This window comes from Nelumbo lutea, chromosome 6 (genome assembly GCF_056320005.1).
Source record: "Nelumbo lutea isolate HS-2025 chromosome 6, American lotus-T2T, whole genome shotgun sequence".
Classification (NCBI taxonomy): Eukaryota; Viridiplantae; Streptophyta; class Magnoliopsida; order Proteales; family Nelumbonaceae; genus Nelumbo; species Nelumbo lutea.
Window position 1 is genome coordinate 8,328,570 of NC_142689.1, and position 23,875 is coordinate 8,352,444.

General features: G+C 39.4%; 1 protein-coding gene and 1 pseudogene across 3 annotated transcripts in view; both read right to left on the reverse strand.

Annotated features, from left to right (window-relative positions):
* Nucleotides 1-517: 517 nt before the first annotated feature.
* LOC148847167 (cytochrome P450 94C1 pseudogene) lies at nucleotides 518-2,721 on the reverse strand (annotated as a pseudogene).
* Nucleotides 2,722-4,422: 1,701 nt separating this feature from the next.
* The window catches only part of LOC148847168 (phosphatidylinositol 4-phosphate 5-kinase 9-like), a 47,213-nt gene continuing 27,760 nt past the window's right edge, over nucleotides 4,423-23,875 (reverse strand). For all 3 annotated transcript variants that reach the window (XM_088950690.1, XM_088950692.1, XM_088950693.1), the window contains 5 exons: nucleotides 9,866-9,976; nucleotides 8,997-9,184; nucleotides 6,892-7,049; nucleotides 5,078-5,243; nucleotides 4,423-4,917 (listed from right to left, as the gene is read on the reverse strand). In XM_088950690.1, the coding sequence (XP_088806816.1) occupies nucleotides 4,653-4,917; nucleotides 5,078-5,243; nucleotides 6,892-7,049; nucleotides 8,997-9,184; nucleotides 9,866-9,976 (888 nt within the window). In that variant the 3' untranslated portion in view covers nucleotides 4,423-4,652. The remainder of the gene's footprint in view (nucleotides 4,918-5,077; nucleotides 5,244-6,891; nucleotides 7,050-8,996; nucleotides 9,185-9,865; nucleotides 9,977-23,875) is intronic.

Genomic DNA, 23,875 nt, shown 5'->3' on the forward strand with positions numbered 1-23,875 from the left:
AAAGAACTATCATGTTAACACATTCTTATCCTTTTCTCGAATGTTGGCAAGTAATTAATTAAACCCCTGAAATGTACAGGGTTAAATAGAAATTTGTGAGGTTGGATTAACAAATATGGGTTTTGTTATCATTTTGAGTAGAGGTTAGGGTCCATATTTAGGGTTGGTCTTGAATTTTTTTACTTTATTAGAGAGCCAAAAGGGTTTGATATATTTAAGAGGAAATAAGAGACTTAACGAAAGAGGGGAGACATTACATATGTTGTCTATGGAGAGAAATATAAATAGTATTGATCTTATTGGAGAGAGAGTGTGTGTGAGAGAGAGAAGAATGATCTTATTAGAGGTTAGGTTAAGATATTGAAAAAACTTGTAACCAATCAACCAATATCATAAAAGTAGTAACCAATCAGATGACATTTATCAAAATTCTGAGGATATTTTCAAAGAGAAAGATCTTTCCAACCCCCATAGAGTTTCCTCAATTAATAACTATAAAGAGAGTTTTCATTTTGAATTCTCATATTTTTAATAATTCAATTTAAAAATAAATAAGTACATGACTGAGAAATGAGAGGAGGTATTTGAGCATTGTCATTCTCTTAACCTCTCATAAGAATTAAATCAAAGCATCAAATCATTTGATGTTAATACCTTATGTATGCTTACCCTTTTGTCTTTACATACATGTACAACATGTGTCGACATTAGTGTAAATGTGTATATCATAGTTGTCTTAAGTTATGAAAAAAAAAGGATTTTTATCAGAAAAGGTCAACTTTTTGTGCTGAAAAATAATATTTTTGTAAAATAACTAAAATAAAGTAACTTTTTTTTTTTTTGAAAAATATCAAGTTTGGGCAATAATACTGTTCATCGTCTTCCTCTTCCTCTTCCTCTCTTCTCCTCTCTCTTCTCTCTCTTGCTCTTCTTACTGAGACTGAATCTCTGGTGTAACTATGACGTCTGTCTTAGTTATCTCACCGCGAGCTGGTCGATTGAATTCGACCCTGTCTTATAACCTCTTTTGCGAGGACGTCGATTAATCAGATAGCCTTCTTCAGCTTTTTCCCTGACCCAAAATTCAGCAGCCGCTTTATCTTCCAAATAAGCAGAGATAGTGAAAACGCTCGCTGAGCTAATAATTTGGACGCCAAATCAAAGGCCATTGCGAACTCTGAGATGGGAAGCGATAGCTCCAGGCAATCGGGGTCTAGTCCGAACGAGAATCGACAAATGTTATCGAATGTGAATCTTCGAAACACGTCCTGTAAATCTAGCACGTGTCCTTCGCCAGCAGCCGATGATAAGAGCGGGACAAGCCGACGCTTGATCTCGGTGGTGACTATCTCGAAGGCGAATGATCTTATCGAGACGCTACCCAGCTCCAGACTCGCTAGTTTCCGCTGAAACTTCCATGTATCTCCGTCAACGTTGAAGATGCCATGACCCAAGAGGTCACCCAGGGTCACGGAGAAGGGCTTCCCTTTTGGGTAATTTCAAACCTCGTCTTCAGCATATACTCGACGTTATCCGCATTGGCTGTAATCGTGTTTCCGAGCACATGGACATGGATGGTCCTGCTGGGAGACTTCTTGAGGAGATGGGTATACCAGTCGCAGAGATTGTCGAATTCAATCGACCAGCTCCCGGTGAGATAACTACGACAGACGTCACAGTTACACCAGAGCTTCAATCTCAGTAAGAAGAGCAAGAGAGAGAAGAGAGAGAAAGAGAGGGCGAAGGAGAAGAAGAGAAGACAATGAACAATGTCTTGCCCATTCTTGATATTTTTCAGAAAAATTATCTTATTTTTGTTATTTTATAAAAATATTATCTTTTTTTTATGTTGAGGGCAAAAAGTTGCCATTATCTGTTAGAAATCCTTATTTTTTAAACACTATAAAACAATATTGACCTATATTTTATGATTTTTTCTTATACTTAATTATTATAAAGATTCGTAGCAAATAATAATAATGAACTATAAGTTATTATATTTTTTTCAGAACTCTTGTACCAAATTTATGTTCAATCCCATGCATTGCATGGGTTCAGTTGATGGGTAGCGTGGGTCCTTATTATTGGTCACAACAGACCGAAACATAGCCAACAGCTGCAGCTACTCCGGACTCCACGCTTTTCCCATTAATCGGTTGGTTGAATTCCGACCATCGAGATCCTCGTGGGAGGGAGGTTTAAGTCTTTCACCCTTTATTTTTTTTAGGTGTCGAGTGATTTTCTCTTTGTTTTTATCTCTTTATTGCTGTTTCGTTTTCTCTTTTGCTGGGGTCTGTAGGTTTTGGTTAGAGCATGAATACAGACACAAGAGATTCACGCCCATGGTGTCTTCTGCTATCTTTTTGTTTGTACTCTGGCAGTTGATTTGGCTTCTTTACACCACCTTCCTAGAAATCTGGGTGACTGACATATGCCTAAATTCAAGCTTGTGAACTGTGAAGCCCTAGCGAAATATGGATTGGTGAGCTGTTGCTCTGCAGAGTCTACAATGTAATGGGGCCAACAGAGCCACACACAATATTGTTCTCACTTGTTACCCCAAACAAATAAACAAACACCGCCTCTTTTTCCCAATAATCCAGCAACTGAGATAACCATTCTGTGTCTCTCCAAATATGTAAAATTGTATCATACCTATACCTTCTCAGCATCATAGGTCCACTGTTTCTCTGTGGTGTTTTCCACCTTAAGACCTTCCATTTGGGAAGAGTGAGACAAATGTAGGGTTCACGAAAATAAAAATATATGTAGGGTTTGGAACCAATGCCAATTTCTGAGTGGTGTTTTCTCAGAAAATGATGCCATTTTTTGAGATGTGTTTTTTCAGAAAATGGTACTGCATAAGCATGATGTTTTCTTAAAAAATGTTTGTCTCAAATTTTCTATTTAGTACCACTGCCATTGCTGCTACATAAGCATTTTTCAATGCCATACCAGCATAATGTTATTAACAAGTAGAAACAGTGGAAAAAAAAAAAAAACAGAAAAACACCAAAAAGGGTATTTTCTCATATCACACCTGTCCCTATTTTCAATGTGTGGTTTGAAAATTGCTTTTCAGAAAAACAACTCTCCAAACAGCATTTTCCCCAAAAGACAGATTTCTAATATGATGCTGATATAGCAAGATTTTCTGAGGAAACGGCTATTATTTTTTTTAAAAACGAAGGAATATCATCATATTAGATGTTTCAAAACGAAGGAAGAGTAGACAATGAAGTCCAAAAGAAAATTTTGTGGGCTAACGTCATCAAACAAATGCATTGGAAACATCATAATTCTGCAACGGCCTCATATATCATGGCTTGTATGGCGAGATTTATCATAAACTATGATTATAAAGATCAACCATAAATTAATCTATTAGATATTACTAGAACAAAAGAAATCCACGTCAAAGGAAATAATGCCATGAAGCGAAGGTGAAGAAATGATAAAACTAACGTGGGTGTGAAGATCTTGCGTTGTTTAAACAGAAATTTGATGTTACATGCAACGATGAACGATCCTATGCCGCAGATTACACGTCCTCTCCGATCATCAAAAGATTAGATGCCCTCCAAATTAAAACCGGACCGGACCAGACAGTCAGATTGGAAAAAATAGAAACCGGTCATATGACTGGTTCCATTCTTCCCCAAAACCGGGATTTCTCAAAAAACTGTTGATTTTGATCAGCAAACCGCTAACTCAGGCGGTTAACTATTCGAACGGCTTCAACTATTTTTTATTTTTTAAAATTTTTTGTCAGAATGGGCCGACCATTCAAGTCAAACGGTCAAACCGTCCGACCAGGTAACCAGACCCCTGACCATTTCGGTCTCCAGATCGGTTTTAAAAACCATGGCTCAAAGTATAAAATGTACAATATGCAAAAATTGCATATCACATGTTTCAAAGGATCCATACTCATGGATGCAAAGAATTCCAATTTACACATCAAAAAGCACTCACACCAACCTCAGCAAATCCTACCGTGCATTGAAAACATCTCCCACGAATTAACAACATACAAGTACAGAAAATATTCCCAATTTGCAGCTGGGATGTGCCGTGAAAGAACAGATCCAGACTCGGATGCAAAATGTTCGAGCTGTCTGGCTTTGAACCTGAATAGGAGGGTATTAACTATTGAATATAGCCATATGCCCTAAATCCCAATAATTAGCAAATTAGTGACCTTGAAAACCAATACATGTGATAGGGAGATGACTATCGATACTTTGAACCTTTCATTTTGTTCTGAGAGGGGTTTTTTTTGAGAAAATGGTGCCTGCATTGACATGTTACTTTCTCACAAAATGTTTTTTTTTTTTTTTTCTATTTGGGACCATTGCAGTTGCTCCCACAGGCATTTTAAGGGTTTTCTCTCATACTACACCTTTCTAGATTTCCAAGATATGATCCGAGAAAATATTTTTTCAGAAAAACTCATGACCAAACATCAGGCATTGTCTGAAAAAACTGAATGTGGTAGTTTTCGTTAAAATTTCTAGGGGAAAAAAACTTCTTTCTTTTTTCCGCATGCCATAGGTCTATATGGCTAAAATTAATCACATGAACAGAAAGTGGTACATGCAGCAGTTGGGGCATTCTGAGCACCAACATAACTAGATAGAAAAATTCATGGATCAAGAATTTGAAGGGAACACTTTCTGAATGAATTCCAAGAAGCGCCGGGAATAGAATATAGGGTCCACAGCCGATATGGACAAGGAATCAAACTGGATGGATTTGTAAGCGTGCTCAATCTTCTTGCTCATGTTGTACTCCTGCAATATATCAATAATGCCCAGATAAAGAACAACATCATATACTTCACCAAAATCTGGTTTCCCTTCTGTTGGAATACGCTCTGCTCTAGCAGGCATGTTCACTCCAAGCTGAATCTGCAACCTGCTTACAAATGAAGAATCAGATTTCAAGATGTAAAAAGGAAGAGCTTTCCAGACGCCATTGGTTATATTTGCTTTACAGATTACAGTGAATTACAGTGAACGTAGGTATCATTGACAGGGGTGTTACTTGAATCAATTTCAATATTGATAGTTTATACCTTGCTGTGCCTGGAAGTAGGAGATCCACTTCCTCATAGCCAGCAGCTGATGCTCTTAACCGGCTACCCCTAATGTGAGGGCCCACAACAACACTCCCATCATCAGTTCCACGTGGTATCAAAACAAGGCTCTGAGGGTAGTTGGAAATTTCATCTTCTTGAACATCTAGCATTGATATTATCACCAACATCAGTAACACTAGAGTATGCATGTCTAAATGGATATTTATATCAAGTTTAATTACAATATTTAGGACCAGTAACGAAGGTTCTAAGTATCAATATGCCCGATACGCTGGTAGAGGCATATCCAGCAGTATTGGTACTTTTTTTTTCCTTTTTTTCAAATCCGGTTCAGGGGGGCCGGTTTAAGGTTCGTCCACCTCTGACTCGGTCAAACCCCGATACACCCTCTGTAGGGGCGTATTGGGAGCACATGTATCAACCGATACGGGCCAATACATGTCGATACTTTGAACCTTGCCAGTAACCAGATGAGCTCACACCCTTCAAGGAGAGACAATAAGAAAAGGCCCCGAGGCAAAACAGTAAGCACTTCACTGATTGCTCCCCTTTTCCCTCTTTCTTGTTTTGGTGGGGATGATAGAGATGAAAGGCATGAAGATACAAAATAGAAAGAAAATATATGGCTATGATGGGCTATAAAGCAAAGAATCAAGATCAGTGCTCTGAGTCGCAATCCTGTTACAACACATTGAGCCTCAATTTTCTACGTCAAAACATGTCCAAATGCCTCAATTTTTGTACTTTCAGAAAGCTTATTGAATTATATATCAAACAAGGTCAAGAGAATTTGCACGTGACTTTAGCAAGTAATAGCTAATTTACAAATAGGATAGGTTGTTTTGGGATTTTTCTTTATTTATTTCAGATAAATGGATGAGATTGAATTTTTAGGTTTAAACTGGTGTTAGGGTTTCAGTTTCCTATAATTAGATATAACCTAAACATTGTAAACAGGTTTGAAAGGAAATTCTGTCTTACTTCTTTTAATTCCATTGATAAACTCTTGGGTGTGCTTGAACTAACACTGCTTATGAGGTCCGTTCTGTTCAGTGCCATATCCATTGTTTATGAGCACTTAAATCATTTCTTACGACTTCAACATATATACACATCTGTCTATCTGCCTGTATACATACACAAACACATTCTGAATCTGGCAGCAACAGGACTTTTGTAAAACTAACCTGGCAGATCCAGACCCCCTTTTTATAAGGGACAATCTAGATTCGCCATTTGCAGAATTCCTTGTGCACAACAGCCTTCGTAACATGCTATGAGTTGTAATTATTTTCTAAAAGATGAAGCTGAGGGAAATGGCCTTTTGTTATGTGGCAGAGGACTATTGAGCTCAAACTTGCCACGGGTAAGAGGCGGAAAACACAGAATAAAACCACTTTAGGTTGTGAATTCTGCTACCACATGTCAAAAATGTATAGACAGGAGACCAAACTCCAAACCCACTTAAAGCAGTAACCCCGGACCTACCATAGAGTTACAATGCTCCAAAGCTAAACTATCATTCTGGGCAAAACCGCAAAAGTGTATTCATGAAGTTTAGATGGAAAATGGAATTTACTTTGAGCATTTTTATAATTTCTATTTTCCCTTTGTTTTCTTTTCCTTTCCAAAATTTCCTCAAAATTAGATTGGCCCTAATCATTGAATAGCATCCAACATTTCAAATCCTACCACCACTCTCATTTTCAGCTTCCATATGGTTAAAGGAAACCATAAGTAATTTATTTTGCATTAATTACTAAGAACCACGGCTTGGATTGGATACGTACCTTCTTCTGCAACAATCCCCAATCCATCTGCTGACAAACTTCGTTGGTAAGATACAAGGGATAGCAAATGTTGGGGAGCTCGATAATGAACACCCAACAAAAGGCTGTAATCCATTATGTTTTGTGTTTCTAGAAATCTACTATCAATCTCTATCTGCCTGCATAAGAATAGAGTTATGAAAAAAGTACAACAACAACTGCAACAGTTTTCAAGGGAGAAAATGATTATAGATAGAAATTAATAACTATCAGTAACCACAAGCATATGAAGGGAATTTTATTCTACAGAGTACAATCTTTTCATATCCAAAATACATGTAGAGGGTGAGATAATGAAAATAGACATCCATATTCATGTGACAAGCAACATAATACTGTGTATAAATTATAAAACATTACTCACAGCAACAGAAACCATTATTTTCTTGTAATAACAAAAGTTAACCATTTTGATTAAAAAGTAAATTGGAATTGGGGTCATTGCCAGATATGAGCCAGTTTAAGTATGTGGTGACCCTAGTGATGGAGCAGACCAGGATATGGATCTTCAAACCCCATGAACAGATGTAGGCATCAACAAATCATATTGCTAACATCAAATTCAAAAAGGTCTTGATAGAGATTATAAACTCAGAGTTCATCTATTCTGATAATCGGAAAGGATATACAATTTGCTAACAAGAGTCCTTGAATATGCCATTACTTGGATTTTTTTTTTTGATAGGTTACTTGGAGATATTCTTAATCAACTATATGCATAATTAAATGAAACTAGACAGTATTGTTTCAATACCAACCAAAATTATATTCAAAGTTCATGGTATTTTTACCTAAAGCAGAGGATTTTATTGGAGTTCAACAGTGGGAGCAAAAGATCCTGTTTTTTCTCACTTTTTGATCTCCATATAACCTTAGACATATTAAAGTACTCGGATGCTTCACTCAAATGCTTTTCACATCAGTTGGATGGTTGAGATTGGAGAAATTTTTAATCAACCATAAGCATAATTAAATCCTTCCAGGCATATTAAAGGACTATTCCTCAACCTTGACTATGATTTTGACTGCTATTGAACCAATACTGTCTAATTTCATTTAAAACAAGTTTAAAATCTGGAGCATGTTTGTAAGCACTGTCTAATTTCATTCATAAAAAGGGCATTCCATCAAGTATCTGATGGGTTCAAGACCTCAGAAATAGAACACGATTAGAATGAATTGTAAGTAAACCACTAATAGGTTGTACCTTTTACCAGTGAGTTCTATTTTTAGGGTTACCTTTTTTCATGTTAACTAGGAGTGGCTTTTCCTTTATTGGCAAGCATCATCTAGGATTATGAGATAGGTCTGTCTACAAAATATTGGGGGAACTGATTGATGCAATAAAGAACTATTTTGATCTGTTTAGTAATTCTTCCCACAATGATTTCTCTAGCTAGAAATGTAGGTAATGAAATGAAGGCAGTTGAGAAACTTGAGATCATGGGGATAGCCATTTTAGAGGCAATCAAAGCCAAAATGACAGATGATATTGCAGCTATTACATTGAGAACGATCATATTGAGGCTTCTCTTTTGATACACTCAGATGCCCAATGGTAACATCTCCACAAGCCAATAGTATACTTGTGCTTGAAGAAATTCGAATTGCCTAATTAAGTGAACCACATGCCCAAAGTTAGAAAAACTGAAGGACTAAATATCTAAGAATACCAACTTAAATATGAATACGCTATATGATAAATTTTATTTAGTGAAACAATTGCAGCAGAACTTAGTTATCAATTCCCAAGGCGCAAGAAATTATAGCTGCATGCTGACTGGGGAATGCATAAACAAATAAAATCAAAACCCAATAAAGAGATCAAAACAAACAAAAAGAAACAAATTTACAAAACTTATGACACAAACATAAGGTTCACTGAGTGTGAGTGGTCAGCTTCTTTGAAGGATGATTTCCAGTAAAAATGCATCAGGGTCCACCATTATAAAAGAAATGATTGACATAAAACCATATTTCAGATGTTTCACAATTAGACCAATAATTCATGGACATCCAGAAGTGTGTAAAAATAGAAAAAATCAAATCAAATAAAGTATCCTTACTGTAACAGAGACTCTCGCCAGGAGGGTTCCAAATAAAAACAAAAGTTTAAGTCCAGATCTTTGAGTGTTGTATTCTCATCAATTTCAATATTCTCTGAAGACCGCCCCAAGGAGGAACCTTTCAAATCAAATCTTCGATGAATCCTTAACTCTGTGCAGAACATGTTTCCCATTACTACAAAGCGAAACTGCAAAAGCAGAATTGGTTCACAAAGATTACCTTCTTATATATCAAGGTGCATATTCCTAAAAGTAGGATTTAATAGAAGCATATCTCAATGTTTTTAAAACCAACCCGGAAATGAAATTTTCTGTCTGGTGGGCAGTTCAACCATCCAGGTCAAAACGTCAACCCATGACATGATAAATTAATTAAACATAAAGATATAAAAATACAGAAAAACAGAAAATGTAGAAAATTACAATAAATTTACAAAAAAAAAAGTCATGTCTCTAATTTCTTATATTCATCATATTAAATAAAAATAAGTGTGATAAATGATAATTATTGTTATTATTATGGAAATGGCTAAAAATAAATAAAAGATAAAAAGATAATAAATGTCTAACCCATGACCCACTGATTGGATCAAATAGTTCAGTGGTTTAACCAGCTGTGTCGGTAGACCATTGACTGAATCAACATTTTTTTTGCAAGTGAGCAGTTCAGGGGTAAAATGGAACCAGAAATATGGCCAGCTAACAGGTTAACCAGTCTGACCAGCCAATTCAACCATGGTTTGAAAGCACTGACATATCTATGTATAAGAAGAGGGAAATTGAATAATCATGTCCAAATTTTCATTGCAAAATAGACATCAGATATGAAGAGCTAAAAATGTGTTTAATGGTATCCACTATAGCACTACCTTTTGTCCACTTGATGGTTTAATCCTGTGAAGGCCAAAAAATTTAGTTATGAGTGTATTCTCATATGTGCGCACATGATGATGATAATCTGGAAGCATCCTCAGGAGAACCTATAAGGGAGGGGGCACAGAGAGAGAGAGAGAGAGTAGTTAGCATGACTTCAAAGATGGTGTATAAATGTACAGTGCATAAAATCTTCCATGTTCAGATGATTACAGTCAGAAACAAGCATGCTTAATTGAAGATGAGATACTAGGGTAAATAAAAAAAAAAAGCAAAAAAATTACTGTAAAAAGACTTCATAGGCATGACAGGAAAGATGAAATTATACAAGCAAGAGGTACATAAATCCTCAATTTTACATTTGTACTTGAACCTGAATCAGAACAATTGTATCAGAAGTCAGTATTTGAAGACTAGTTAATACCTTTTTTGTGTATTATGTTGGTTCGGCTGATATTTTGTTATCCTCTTGTCTGGGTTGGGTATTAAGTCTTTAGTTAATGGGCCTTAGTTACTGGACCTATTTTTATTTAGTGTTTTATTTGACTGGGTGTCCCATCACTAATCAGGGGCATTCTGGTCCTTTTATGTAACTTTATGTACTGTTATTATATAAGTGAACAGGGCCGGCTGATGAACTGTGCCCATTCGAACATTTCTTCATTTCTCCTCTTCTCTTCCTCTTCTTCTTCTCTGCTCACTTGACAGGTTCAGTTCGGCAAACATGATATCAGAGCACTAAAACTCGCCTGGTTATAGCAGCTGCCTCGCACCTCTCTCTCTCTCTCACCTTTCTCTCTATCTTGGTACTGCAAAGAAACCCTAGTTCTGGTCGTAGAACCCAGCAGAACCTATATCTAGGGTTTCTCTTGGTTGTAGGGTCCAAGGGGAGTTAGTCCCAGTAGCTGATGCCCTAAGAGACACACACAGTAAGTTGTAGCCATTCGGCCAAGTGAGATCTGTGTAGAACAGATCTGGAAGAGAGGACTGAGGTCCAAGGGGAGTTAGTCCCAGTAGCTGATGCCCTAAGAGACACACACAGTAAGTTGTAGCCATTCGGCCAAGCGAGATCTGTGTAGAACAGATCTGGAAGAGAGGACTGATCTCAGCAGTCCTAGAACAGTTCGTGGGTGAGGGTTCAGCCTGCGATAGCAGTGGTTAGCGCGTGGTAGAAGCCACAACAGCAAGGTCCAGGCTGCGGCAACAGTGGCTAAACACAGCAGAAGGGTTTCAGTTCGGTGCTTCAGCAGTTTGGTGGCAGCTTGCAACAGCAGTAGCTAGAGCAGTACAGCAGAGTGGAACTTGGTATTTCAGCCCTGATACGGACCCTCCAGTCTGAGTTTACAGTGCTGCAAGCTCCGTAAGTCTGTGGTTTCATGTAACTTGTGTGACAGTTTTTGGTACTCTTGCAAGTCGGAGAAGATGTCTTCCATATCCGGGGAAGCGTCTTCTAGAGATGTTAGGGCTAGTGGGAGGTCTCCTAATCTAGAGAACCCAAATCTGCACAACCTACAGATAACAAATGTGTTGCTAGACGAATACAACTTTAGGGAATGGTCTGTTTCAGTCATGCTCTTTATCACATCCCGGGATCTTACTGGCTACTTGGACGGGCAGAAGAAAGAACCCGAAATAGGGAGTGCTGAATATGCTATTTGGAGAAGAGAGACTGCTACAGTCATGTCCTGGCTACTTGCTTCAATGACTCCAAGGGTAGCTAGGACCGTTCAACACTTCTCCACAGCTGCCAAGATATGGGAAAAGGTGTCTAAGACCTATGGGCAGAAAAAAAAATAATGCCCGAATCTATAGACTGAATCAAGATATTGCTGCCCTGAGGCAAGGAGATATGAGTGTTGCAACATACTTTATTACATTAGAAGGACTATGGGAAGAGCTGGATCACCACCTCATCATTGACTGGGAGAATGCCAAAGACAAGGAGAAACATGACAAACAAGTTGAAGAGGGTAGAGCATTCAAATTTTTGGCTGGCCTAGATCCAATATATGAGAACATAAGGTCCCAAATTCTGTGAAGAAGATGAGATGCCCGACTTGCATCATGTCTACTACCTTGTGAGAAATGAAGAGGTGAGAAGAAAAAAGATGCAAGTTGATGCTCAGACTAAACTAGCCGAACAGTCTATAGAACATTCAGCCCTAATTTCTACAAATCAAAGGGGGAACAAGTTCTCTGACAAGAGACACCTGAAGTGTACTCACTGTGGGGGAGAAAAGCATGTGAAAGAGACCTGTTGGGTTCTCTATCCTCATCTGAAACCAGCTACATTGAGGAAAGATAAGAAGCACCAGAAGGGCCAATCTGCAAGTGGGAACCTGGCAGCAAGTCACAGTGATGAAGGTTCCAAACACTCATCCACAGTTGCTTCCTCTTCCATGGGACAAACTACTAGTTCCCAAGGACATGGGTCTATGGATTTCACAGCTGATGAAGTAGAGGTACTTAGCCGGGCACTGGCCCGCCTAAGGACAAATTCCCTTGCTTCCACCTCCCTTGCCAGATCAGGTATTATCTCCGCCTTTAGTGCAACTAGTTCCATTGATCCAGCCTCCCGGATTATTGATTCTGATGCGACTGACCACATGACTCACATGTCTTCTTTATTTTCTTCCTATCATTTAATGTCTGTCCAAGACAAGATGAAGGTTGCTGATGGTTCCCTCTCTACCATATCTGGGAAAGGAGTGGTTGACCTAAGCAAGGACCTCTCACTCAAATCTGTCTTGCATATTCCCAATCTCTCTTCAAACCTTTTATCTGTTTCAAAACTTACCAAGAATTTGAACTGTAGCATAACCTTTTTTCCTATTCATTGTGTTTTTCAGGACAGTTTGACGAAGAGAACGGTTGGGAGCAGTCATGAGCATGGAGGCCTCTACTAACTTGATGCTGACATCAGTTCGGCCCTACAAACATCTACTACTAGTGGTCAATCTAATGTGGAGTCATTAACTAAGCTACACCTGTGGCATGCTAGGCTAGGTCATTTACAGTTTTCGTCATTGGAAATGTTGTTTCCAGAATTGTTCCAAGGTGTTTCAAGTCAAAAGTTAGTCTATGAAGTCTGTCAATTATCAAAACAATGTAGAACTATGTATTCAACTTCTAGTAATGAAATTCAAGCACCTTTTGACTTAGTCCACTCTGATGTTTGGGGTCCTTCTCCCATTGTTTCTATTGATGGCTATTGATACTTTATCAGTTTTATTGATCACTATTCTCGATGCACATGGATCTACTTATTAAAGACATGAGATGAAGTGTCGCGGGTAACTACAGCATTTTGCAAAATGATTGAAACACAATTTGGCAAGAAAATCAAGCAATTCAGGTCAGATAATGCTGTTGAATATTTCGAAAGGTCCTTAAACTTGTTTATGGAGGATGTGGGAATGATCCATCAGTCATCTTGTGCTAGTACCCCCCAACAGAATGGGGTTGCTAAGCACAAGAATAGACACTTATTGGAGACTACACGAGCTTTACTATTTCAGCACAAGGTTCCAAAAGCCTATTGGTCTCAAGCAATCCTTACTACATCATATCTGATAAACCAAATGCCATCTAAGGTCTTGGGGATGAAGACTCCATTTTCTGTTCTTTGCCCTCACCTTCCTGTTTTTTCTCTTCCACCGAGGGTCTTTGGGTGTGTATGTTTCATACATGTCAAGGATCCAAAGAAGACCAAATTGGATCCTCGAGCTACGAAGGGAATTTTCTTGGGGTACTCTCCTACTCAGAAGGGATACAAGTATTACGATCCAATCACCAAGAAAAAATATGTCACAAAAGATGTGGTGTTCTTTGAGTCTCAATCCTACTTTCAATCTTCCCCGGATCCTCTTCAGGGGGAGACTAGTGGGATGGAAGAGGACCCTCCTGTTGATCCTTCTATTCCCTCCTTCTTTGTGCCCCTCTCTGCCTCGGATCTTCCATCCTCCCTCTTGATCCTCCTAGTTATGGTATCCCAGGTGAATCTAGTGAGGCTCCCATTGGCCCAGCTACTACTAGTGATGTTGCAAATGTTATTAAAGACTCCAGCAGGCAGCAGAAAGATATCAGAATCACCTACAATAGAAGGAAGAAGAGTCCTCCAAATCATGACAGCAACCAATTGGACTCGGATCAACCTGTCTCAATAACTCAAGGTAATCCTATCAATTCCTTTGACTTGGATCTTCCGATTGCCCTTCGTAAGTCTACCCGTTCTTGTACTATCAGACACCCCATTGCTGATTTTGTGTCTTACTCACATTTGTCTCCTCGTTATTGTTCTTTTGTGTCTGCTCTCTCTTCTGTGCATGTTCCTACTAGGTACTCAGAGGCAGTGTTTGACCCAAAGTGGAAAGAGGCTATGAATGAAGAAATGAAGGCCTTAATGAAAGCAGGGACTTGTGAATTAGTAGATCTACCAGAAGGGAAAGGCATTGTTGGATGCACGTGGGTGTTAACTGTGAAGCATAGGGAGGATGGGTCCATTGAAAGATACAAGGCTAGACTCGTAGCAAAAGGATTTACTCAAAAGGAAGGAATTGACTACAAAGAAACATTTGCTCTGGTAGCAAAACTCAACACTATCAGAGTTCTACTACCATTAGCTGCAAATTTCTCATGGGAGCTTCATCAGCTGGATGTGAAGAATGCCTTTTTAAATGGTGATCTACATGAGGAAGCATTCATGGATCCTCCACCAAGTTATGAATTTGGCAGGAAAGTGTATAGACTGAGAAAAGCATTATATGGCCTTAAACAGTCCCCTCGAGCTTAGTTTGAGAAGCTATGTGGAGCCATGAAGAAAGGTGGTTATACTTAAAGCGGGGCAGATCATACCCTATTCATAAGGAAGAGAAATGGGAAACTTACAGCTCTTACCGTCTATGTAGATGATATGGTAATTACTGGGGATGATAAGGAAGAGATTAAAAGGCTGAAGGAGGTCCTAGCTACTGAATTTGAAATCAAAGACCTGGGTCAGCTGAGATACTTTCTAGGGATTGAAGTTGCTAGATCCAAAGAGGGCATCTATCTGTGTCAACGGAAATACATCCTTGACCTTCTACAAGAGACAGGCATGTTGGAGTGCAGGCCAGCAGATACTCCAATAGAACCAAACCATGGTCTACAGGAATCAGTAGGAGAGGACTACCCTGATAAGGAAAGATACCAAAAGCTAGTAGGGAAGTTAATTTACCTGTCCCTCACTCGTCCTGACATTGCTTATGCTGTTCATGTTGTCAATCAGTTCATGCACAATCCAAAAATTCCTCACATGAAAGCTGTAGAAAGGATTCTCAGATATTTGAAGTCTTGCCCTGGGAAAGGGATTCTGTTTAAAAAAAACAATAAAATTGAAGTTGAAGGATATACTGATGCAGATTGGGCTGGTTCTGTGGGTGACAGAAAGTCGACTTCAGGATACTACACCTTTGTTGGAGGAAATTTAGTTACATGGAGAAGTAAAAAACAGAATGTGGTTGCCAAATCTAGCGCAGAGGCTGAATATCGGGCTATGGCTCATGGTGTTGCGGAACTGTTGGGGCTTAAGATTCTTCTTGGTGAACTGGGAGTGAAGATTGAGTGTCCTCTCAAGTTGTACTACGACAACAAGGCTGCCATCAACATTGCAAATAACCCAACGCAACATGATAGAACAAAACATATTGAGATAGACTATCACTTTGTTAGAGAAAGAATAGTCTCAGGAGAACTCTGCATTCCTTACACTCCCTCAGAGATGCAAATTGCAGATGTCTTAACTAAAGGGCTAACCACAGTGAAATTCTTGGACTTACATGGCAAGCTAAACATGAATGACATCCATGCTTAGCTTGAGGGGGAGTGTTGGTTCGGCTGATATTTTGTTATCCTCTTGTCTGGGTTGGGTATTAAGTCTTTATTTAATGGGCCTATTTTTATTTAGTGTCTTATTTGACTGGGTGTCCCATCACTAATCAGGGGTATTCTGGTCCTTTTATATAACTTTATGTACTGTTATTATATAGGTGAACAGGGTCGGCTGATGAACTGTGCCCATTCGAACATTTCTTCCTTTCTCCTCTTCTCTTCCTCTTCTTCTTCACTACTCACTTGACAGGTTCAGTTCGGCAAACATATTATATGTATGGAAGGGGTTAGATGATGCTAAACATGTTACCTGCCTCCATCCCAAAAAACAAAAAAGCAAGTAATGTACACCCTTGACAATCCGCACAAGTCTGAATTTCAGGAAGCTTATATGCTTTGCAATTTGAACCATAGTTCTCAAAATCATGGCATATGATTCACAATACAAATTGTGAATTCCAAGAGTTTCTATTTGAATTTTGTCTGATTCATTTTCTAAAAAGGAAACTAGCAAAAGAATATTAGAAAAGAAGAGAGAGCTGCGGCAAGGAGAGTTAGAGGATGAGAGTTTCGAACATAACCTCCCTCTAACTCTCTAATACACTTTTATTAAGTTAATCTTTTAGTAATTACAAGAGAGGTCCTTAGTTGGACAAGAAATTACAAAAAGAGGAACATAAAAGAGTTTGGGCCCAGAATAAGGCCCATTACAGAGAAGAACATAGAGATAACATACAGTAACAGCCTATGGGCCATTCGGCCCATCTTCTCTACACTCCCCCTCAAGCTGAGCATAGATGTCAATCATGCCCAGCTTGCCAGTGTCATGATGAAGTCTAGCCTTGGAGATGCCTTTGGTGAGAAAACCTGCCAATTGACCTTCAGAGGTAACGAATGGAAGGCACACTTCTCCGGAGGAGACTCTTTCTCGGATAAAATGTCTATCAACTTCAATATGTTTGGTTCGATCATGTTGTACCGGGTTGTGAGCAATGTTGATGGCAGCCTGATTATCACAGTACAACATCATGGGTCTGTCATGATCAATCCCAAGTTCTTCCATTAAGGACCTTAGCCACAACAATTCCGAGACCCCATGTGCCATGGCCCTATACTCTGCTTCTGCAGAAGATCTGGCCACAACAGATTGTTTCTTACTCCTCCAAGAGACAACATTACTAACCACCAAACTGCAATATCCTGAAGTAGATCTTCTGTCATCCATATTTCCAGCCCAATCAACATTAGTATAGGCTTCAAGTTTCAAGTGGTCATGCTTGGTAAATAGGATTCCTTTCCCTGGAGAGTCTTTCAGATAGCACAAAATCTGTTTTGCTGCTGCCATATGAGTATCTCTAGGAGCATGCATGAATTGGCTAATGCAACTGACAGCATACGCAATGTCTGGTCTAGTCATACACAGGTACAAGAACTTCCCAAGAAGTCTCTGAAAAACCCCTTTGTCTTCCAACAGAGTTCCATCTGTAGCTGAAAGTTTGTGACTCATATCAATGGGAGTTGCAGCTGGTCTTGCACCCAGTTTTCCAGTTTCAGACAATAAATCAAGAACATATTTCCTTAGGGAAATAAGGATCCCATCCTTGGATCTGGCAACTTCTATGTCAAGGAAGTATCTCAACTCCCCCAGATCCTTAATCTCAAATTCTGTACGGAAGAAAGACTTAAGAGCCAGAATGCCTGAGGCATCATCACCAGTCAATATAATGTCATCAACATACACAATGAGATACACTGCCAAAGATCTACTTCTCTTCACAAACAGAATATGATCCGACTGTGTCTGAACATAGCCGAATTTAACAAGTGCAGCTCTAAATCTCTCAAACCAGGCTCTAGGAGATTGTTTGAGACCATAAAGAGATTTCTTCAATCTGCATACATTTCCTTGCATACCTTTCCCATACATCCCTGGGGGAAGGCACATGTAGACTTCCTCATGTAAGTCACCATTCAGGAATGCATTCTTTACATTCAACTGATAGAGAGGCCAATCAAAGTGAACTGTCAGAGATAAAAGAACCCTCACAGATGTCATCTTGGCAATAGGGGCAAAAGTCTCCAGGTAGTCAATCCCATATGTCTGTGTATACCCTTTGCAACAAGCCTAGCCTTGTACCCCTCAATAGTTCCATCAGCCCTATATTTAATGGTGAAAACCCACTTGCACCCAACCGGATCCTTCCCTTCAGGCAAATCCACCACCTCCCAAGTACCATTTGCATGTAGAGCATCCATTTCGGTTTCCATGGCATCTCTCCATTCTGGAATCCCAAGAGCTTCTGAGACAGACCTAGGAATGGGATGGGGTTAGAAGCAACAGAAGAGAGGTAGGCAAAGTATGAAGGAGAAAGCAGGTCATAAGAAAGGTGTTTGGAAATGCAGTGTGCAGTACATTTCCGCTTCCCTTTCCTAACAACAATGGGGACATCAAGGTCTGGAAAAGATGATTCTAAAGAAGTTGAAGCAGTACCTGTTATCTCATTTGTGATTGGGAATGTATGAGCTTCATTTGTCGTAAGGGAAACCACTTGCTCATTCCTGGATCTCTGCCTTTGATACACTTTGGGATTATGGATAGGGCGAGGGGGTAAGGAAATAGGGTCCCCTGGACAAGAGGTATGAAGTGATTGATCCTCCTTTGACTCATTTGGTGAGGATACAGGTTTGTCAAGAGACTCAACTGGGACAGGAAAAGGAAGAGCAAAAACTTGTGACAAACTCTCCCCCTGTTGACAATGTCCTTCCTGAGAGGAACCATAAAAAGAAGAAAGCTCATCAAAGGTAACATCCATAAAGACATGTCGGGTGCCAGTCTTTGGATCAAAACAACAATAACCCTTTTGTGTGGGGGAGTAACCAAGGAAATGCATTTGTGGGCTTTCGATTCAAACTTATCTCTCTGCACACTTGGAATGTGAACATAGCAGGTACAGCCAAACACACGAAGAGGAATTGGGAAGAGATCCTTGTCTGGATGAAGAAGACAGAAGGGGGATTTAAACCCTAAAACCCTGGAAGGCATACGGTTTATGAGATAGGTAGCAGTAATTACAGCATCACCCCAAAATCTTGTGGGAACATGTGAGGCAAACAAAAGGCTCCTTGCAACTTCAACAATATGTCTATTTTTCCTCTCAGCAACTCCATTTTGTTCAGGGGTTTTAACACAGGAGCTTTGATGAATAACCCCCATGTCTGAAAGATACAAGGATAAACTCTTCTCAAAATACACATTTGCATTGTCAGATCTGAAAACCTTAATTCTAGTACCAAATTGAGTTAGAACAAGCTCATGAAATTGCCTCACAAGTCTTGGGACTTCATCCCGGGATTCCATTAAGTATATCCAGGTGAATCTAGAGAAGTCATCAATGGACAAGATAAAATATCTGTATCCCCCCATAGAGGATAAATGGTATGGCCCCCACACATCAGAGTGCACAATATAAAAAAGAAAAGAGGATCTTTTATTGCTCACAGGGTAATTTTTTCTACAATGCTTTGACAACTGATAGGACTCAATTAAGACTGGACACACCGACTTCCTTAAACAGTTTTGGAAACAAATGGCTTAAAGCAGAAAAAGGTAAATGACCCAACCGACAATGACTCAACATAATTTGACTAACAGGCTCTGAAAAAGTAGAACCAAAAGCAACATTCTTGGGATGATCACAGCATTGGCCAGGGGTGTCGAGCAAGTATATTCCATTCGCTTCATGGCCACTCCCAATCACCTTCTGAGACTTCAGGTCCTGAAACACACAGTGAGAAGGGAAAAAGGTTACACAACAATTCAATGATTTGGTCAAGCTACTTACAGATAACAAATTGGTATTTAATTTAGGCACATGAAGAGTGGAAGGTAAGAGTAAGGAGTCTGTAGCCTTGACAGTTCCCTTACCGGAAATAGGAGCAAGAGAACCATCAGCTAAGGTGATTTTGTCACGACCAGGAAGTAAGTCATATGAAACAAATAAAGTGGAAATGTTGGTCATGTGATCAGAAGCACCTGAGTCTATGATCCAAGGGGTTTTGTGTTTACCTGAGGTGGATGCATGGTTAGCGGAAGTCCTTATACATGAGTGAGCAAAGGCAATGGTGGCTGAACTTCCAGAAGGGATGGATGATGAAGATGCACATTCAAGTTGACTGATCATCTTTCCAAACTTCTCATATTCAACCTTCATCGCTGCCAACTGTGCACTAGTAGATTCAACCTCTGTATCTGTGCCTGTGGCTGAATGTGCACTTCCTGTCTTTCTACTATCATTCTTCTTCTGGAATCTGATAGGTACAAGATTGGGATGCAACTTCCAGCACTTGTACTTTGAATGTTTCGGTTTCTTACAATATTCACACACCACTTCTTTCCTTTCTGAGCCACTGTGAGCTTCTGTAACCCCTTTGGGTTTAATTCCCATATTTGCAAAATGATCATTAATACCAACTCCTTGAACCTGCACTTGCCTTCTACTTTCTTCACTGCTAACCAGAGTATATGCTTGTGACAATGAAACATCTTCCTTGGACAAGATGTTTTGCTTTGTAATATCATATTCAGAATTCAGCCTTGTCAAGAACTCAAACACCCTATTCCGTTCAACCAATTTCCTGTATGTTTCAGCATCCTTAGGGGTATCCCAAGTCACGGCCTCTATCAAATCAATCTCTTGCCATATAGATTTTAAGATTGAGAAGTATGCTGCAAGTGACTTCTCCCCATGTCTTAGACTTTTCACATCACTTCTCAGTTTGTAAGCTCTAGCAACATTCAACTTCTGGGAATAAGTCTCTGCAACACTATCCCAGATCTCTTTAGCCGAATTCATCCACAGATAATGTTGACTGATCTGTGGCTGCATTGAGTTCACAAGCCACCCAATCACAGTGTAGTTTTCTTGTACCCATCTCTCATAAGATGGATCATCCTCTGGAGGAGCTTTCTTGCTCCCAGAAATAAAACCCCATTTTCCTTTGCTACAAATATGGATTTTCACTGATTGTGACCAAGCTAAGTAATTGGTCCCATCAAGCTTGACTGTAGTTACAGCTAGCATAGAATCGGTTGGGGTTCCTAACATCTGCCCATATTCGGCAATACTCTTGTTTTCAAAGTTTGAGAAATCCATCATGCAAAGTTCGATGATAATTCTTTTCTTTTCTGTTTCAGCCTCCAAAAGACACCCAACAACCTCCAAACACAAGATATTTCTGATTCTAACAGCCGATGTCCCAAGAGGAAGGCAAAAGAAATACAGTCCTTAAGAGACATTCTGTCGAACACTCAGTGTGCAATACTTAACAGCCCACTGTTTACTGTTTCATCCTTCAAAGTATAGGGTACTGTTTACTGTTTCAGCCTTCAAGAAGGGGCTGGAATGAAGATGAGACTAGTACCTCTTAGTTTTAATAGTCTCAGCAACTTCCCAACCCAATAATCAGCCGAATAGGACCTCCAAAAACCCAGAAATTTCTGGGTAGGAGCAGTCCAGCAACAGTGGCCGAATGATGCAGTCTCAGTAGCAGTGATTCCAGGGGTATTTCGGCTACTTGACAGTCCAGAAAAGAGATAAAAAACAACCCAGAAATCTCTGGATTAAGTCAGACCAGAGGATAGCCGAATAGTAGCATTGTTTTCAAGGAAACTTCGGCCCTTTTAACAGTCCAGAACAGTGAAAAATTAACCCAGAAACAACTGAGCAAAGACTTACAGTAAGAAAATCTCTGGTTTGTACAATAAACCAGGCCGAACACTAGTCCTCTAGGATGACTTCGAAAAACCCTTTTCTCTGATTTTAAATCAGGCAAAGCAACTTGTTCTTTGATTCTTCCTGGCCACCGAACCCTTCTCCAAGTGTGTAGAAGCCTAGGAACCCTCCAATGACCTTCAAGAATCAGGCGGATGACTGTAAACTCTCACCCTAGAACCTCCTCATGTAGTTGGCTGGACTAGAACCACATGAGGGACACGCCAAGCAGTGGCCCGCTCTGATACCAGGTTGAAAAACAGTCCGAGAAGTAGGGGCTGTGTTTGAAACAAAGGAAACTAGCAAAAGAAGATTAGAGAAGAAGAGAGAGCTGCGGCAAGGAGAGTTAGAGGATGAGAGTTTCGAACATAACCTCCCTCTAACTCTCTAATACACTTTTATTAAGTTAATCATTTAGTAATTACAAGAGAGGTCCTTAGTTGGACAAGAAATTATAAAAAGAGGAACATAAAAGAGTATGGGCCCAGAATAAGGCCCATTACAGAGAAGAACATAGAGATAACATACAGTAACAGCCTATGGGCCATTCAGCCCATCTTCTCTACACTTACAATTATTGTTTGAATGCAACTCATCTTCTAAATCTTATGGTTAATGAATTCATGTTATTTTTATCAATTCAATTGAGACCTAGTTTTATCAATTCATTTTCTAAAAAATTGTCATTCCTTTGTTTCTTACAACTTTTTTCAAGGGGCCCTTGTTTTAAATCCCTTACTAGAGTTGATACTTATTTTGTTTACTTAAGACCTATGTTGAAACTTGAAACATAATTCAGTCATACATCATATGTAAGTTAAAGAGCCATTATACCTGGATTAATTGACCTTCAAGTTAAACTTGCATATAACATCTTAAGCTTCTAGTGTGCAAGTTGTAAAATTTGTTGCATTAAGTACAAATATGGTAAGTATTGGTTAAAGGGGTAAAATTATTTTTCTGCATGAATGAAATATATTATTAGGGGTAAAATTATTGAGGAATTTCAATACCTTAGCAAGAGGGAGGTGGGGGAAGTGTAAGGTTTTTGGGATGGTCTTCAGAGAAGACAAGAGTCGGGTCTCATAAGGGACCAGGGGTCTGTTGCTATATTTGCTAATATATGACTTTTTCATTTTTTTTATCAATAAATATGTGTTTTATTAAAATCCAGATTCAGATTGTAAACATTTTATACAATTTGATGATGGGACTGTTGATCCCTTTTCCTCACTCTATTTATCCCTCATTACAATGTAGCCCAAAATAATTGTTGTCTCAATGCCCCTTGTTTTGCTAATCCATCAGCTAGCCCATTTGCACTTCTACGGACCCATTTAAATTCAGCCTCAACCTCCTTGGCAATCTTCTCCACTTCCCTAATCACATGTTTAATCGTCCATGGGGTGTGGCTGCTATTTGTTGCCCATGAAACTACTACTTTCGAATCCCCTTCCACTTCAACATGTTTGCATCCTAGTTGTTCGGCTAGCTTTAACTCTTGTAATAATGCCAGTAGCTCAGCCTTCAGCAAGTTTCTGTTGCCAATCGGCCCTAAGAACATACCCAACATCCTCCTGTCAGGGCTTCTTAATACTCCTATTCTTGAGATACTTATATTTCCATATGAGCACCAGTCAAAATTCAGCTTTACTTTATTGCCTACAGGTGGTTTCCACTCCGGCCTTATTTTATCTCTTACTCTCGAAGATTGTGCTACTTCGGACCATGTTCTTAGAATATCTTCAACTGAGAAGACTTGAAAGCAGTCCAAGAGTTTACCCAATGGGCTACTTTCACTTTGATACTATCAATCACTTCCTCTACTGTTCTACTTTTTTCCAGGAAGATTCTGTTGTTTCTCTCTTCCCATATTACCCAACAGATTACTGCCTTTGTTGCTTTCCACGTTACCATCCCTGTTTTCTTTCTCTGTCTCAAGAAATCATGATTGAAAAGTCCTGCCACAACTTGAGGGGGAGCCCACCTGCAGCCAAAGAGAGTACAAAGGGAATACCAAATTCGATGCACAAAAGAACAAGATATAATTAAATGAGATAGGGTTTCACCACTTTCCTTACACAGTGAACACACGTGACGAGAAAGGCACATATATGGCCTTCTTTTCTGAAGCATATCACAAGTGTTTACCTTACCAAGGAATACTTCCCAACAGAAAGCTTGGATCTTCGGGGGAATAGGCTTGCACCAGATTTCTTTCACAAGGAAGGTCCCACCTAGAGGGTTGGAGGAAGCACGTACTTTGAAGAAAGAGGAGCAAGAAAAGAGGCCGTCTGGAGAGCCTACCCAGATTCTTGAATCTTCCAATGAAGGGTCCAAGTGGATTTGCCCTAAGAGGTTCAGCAA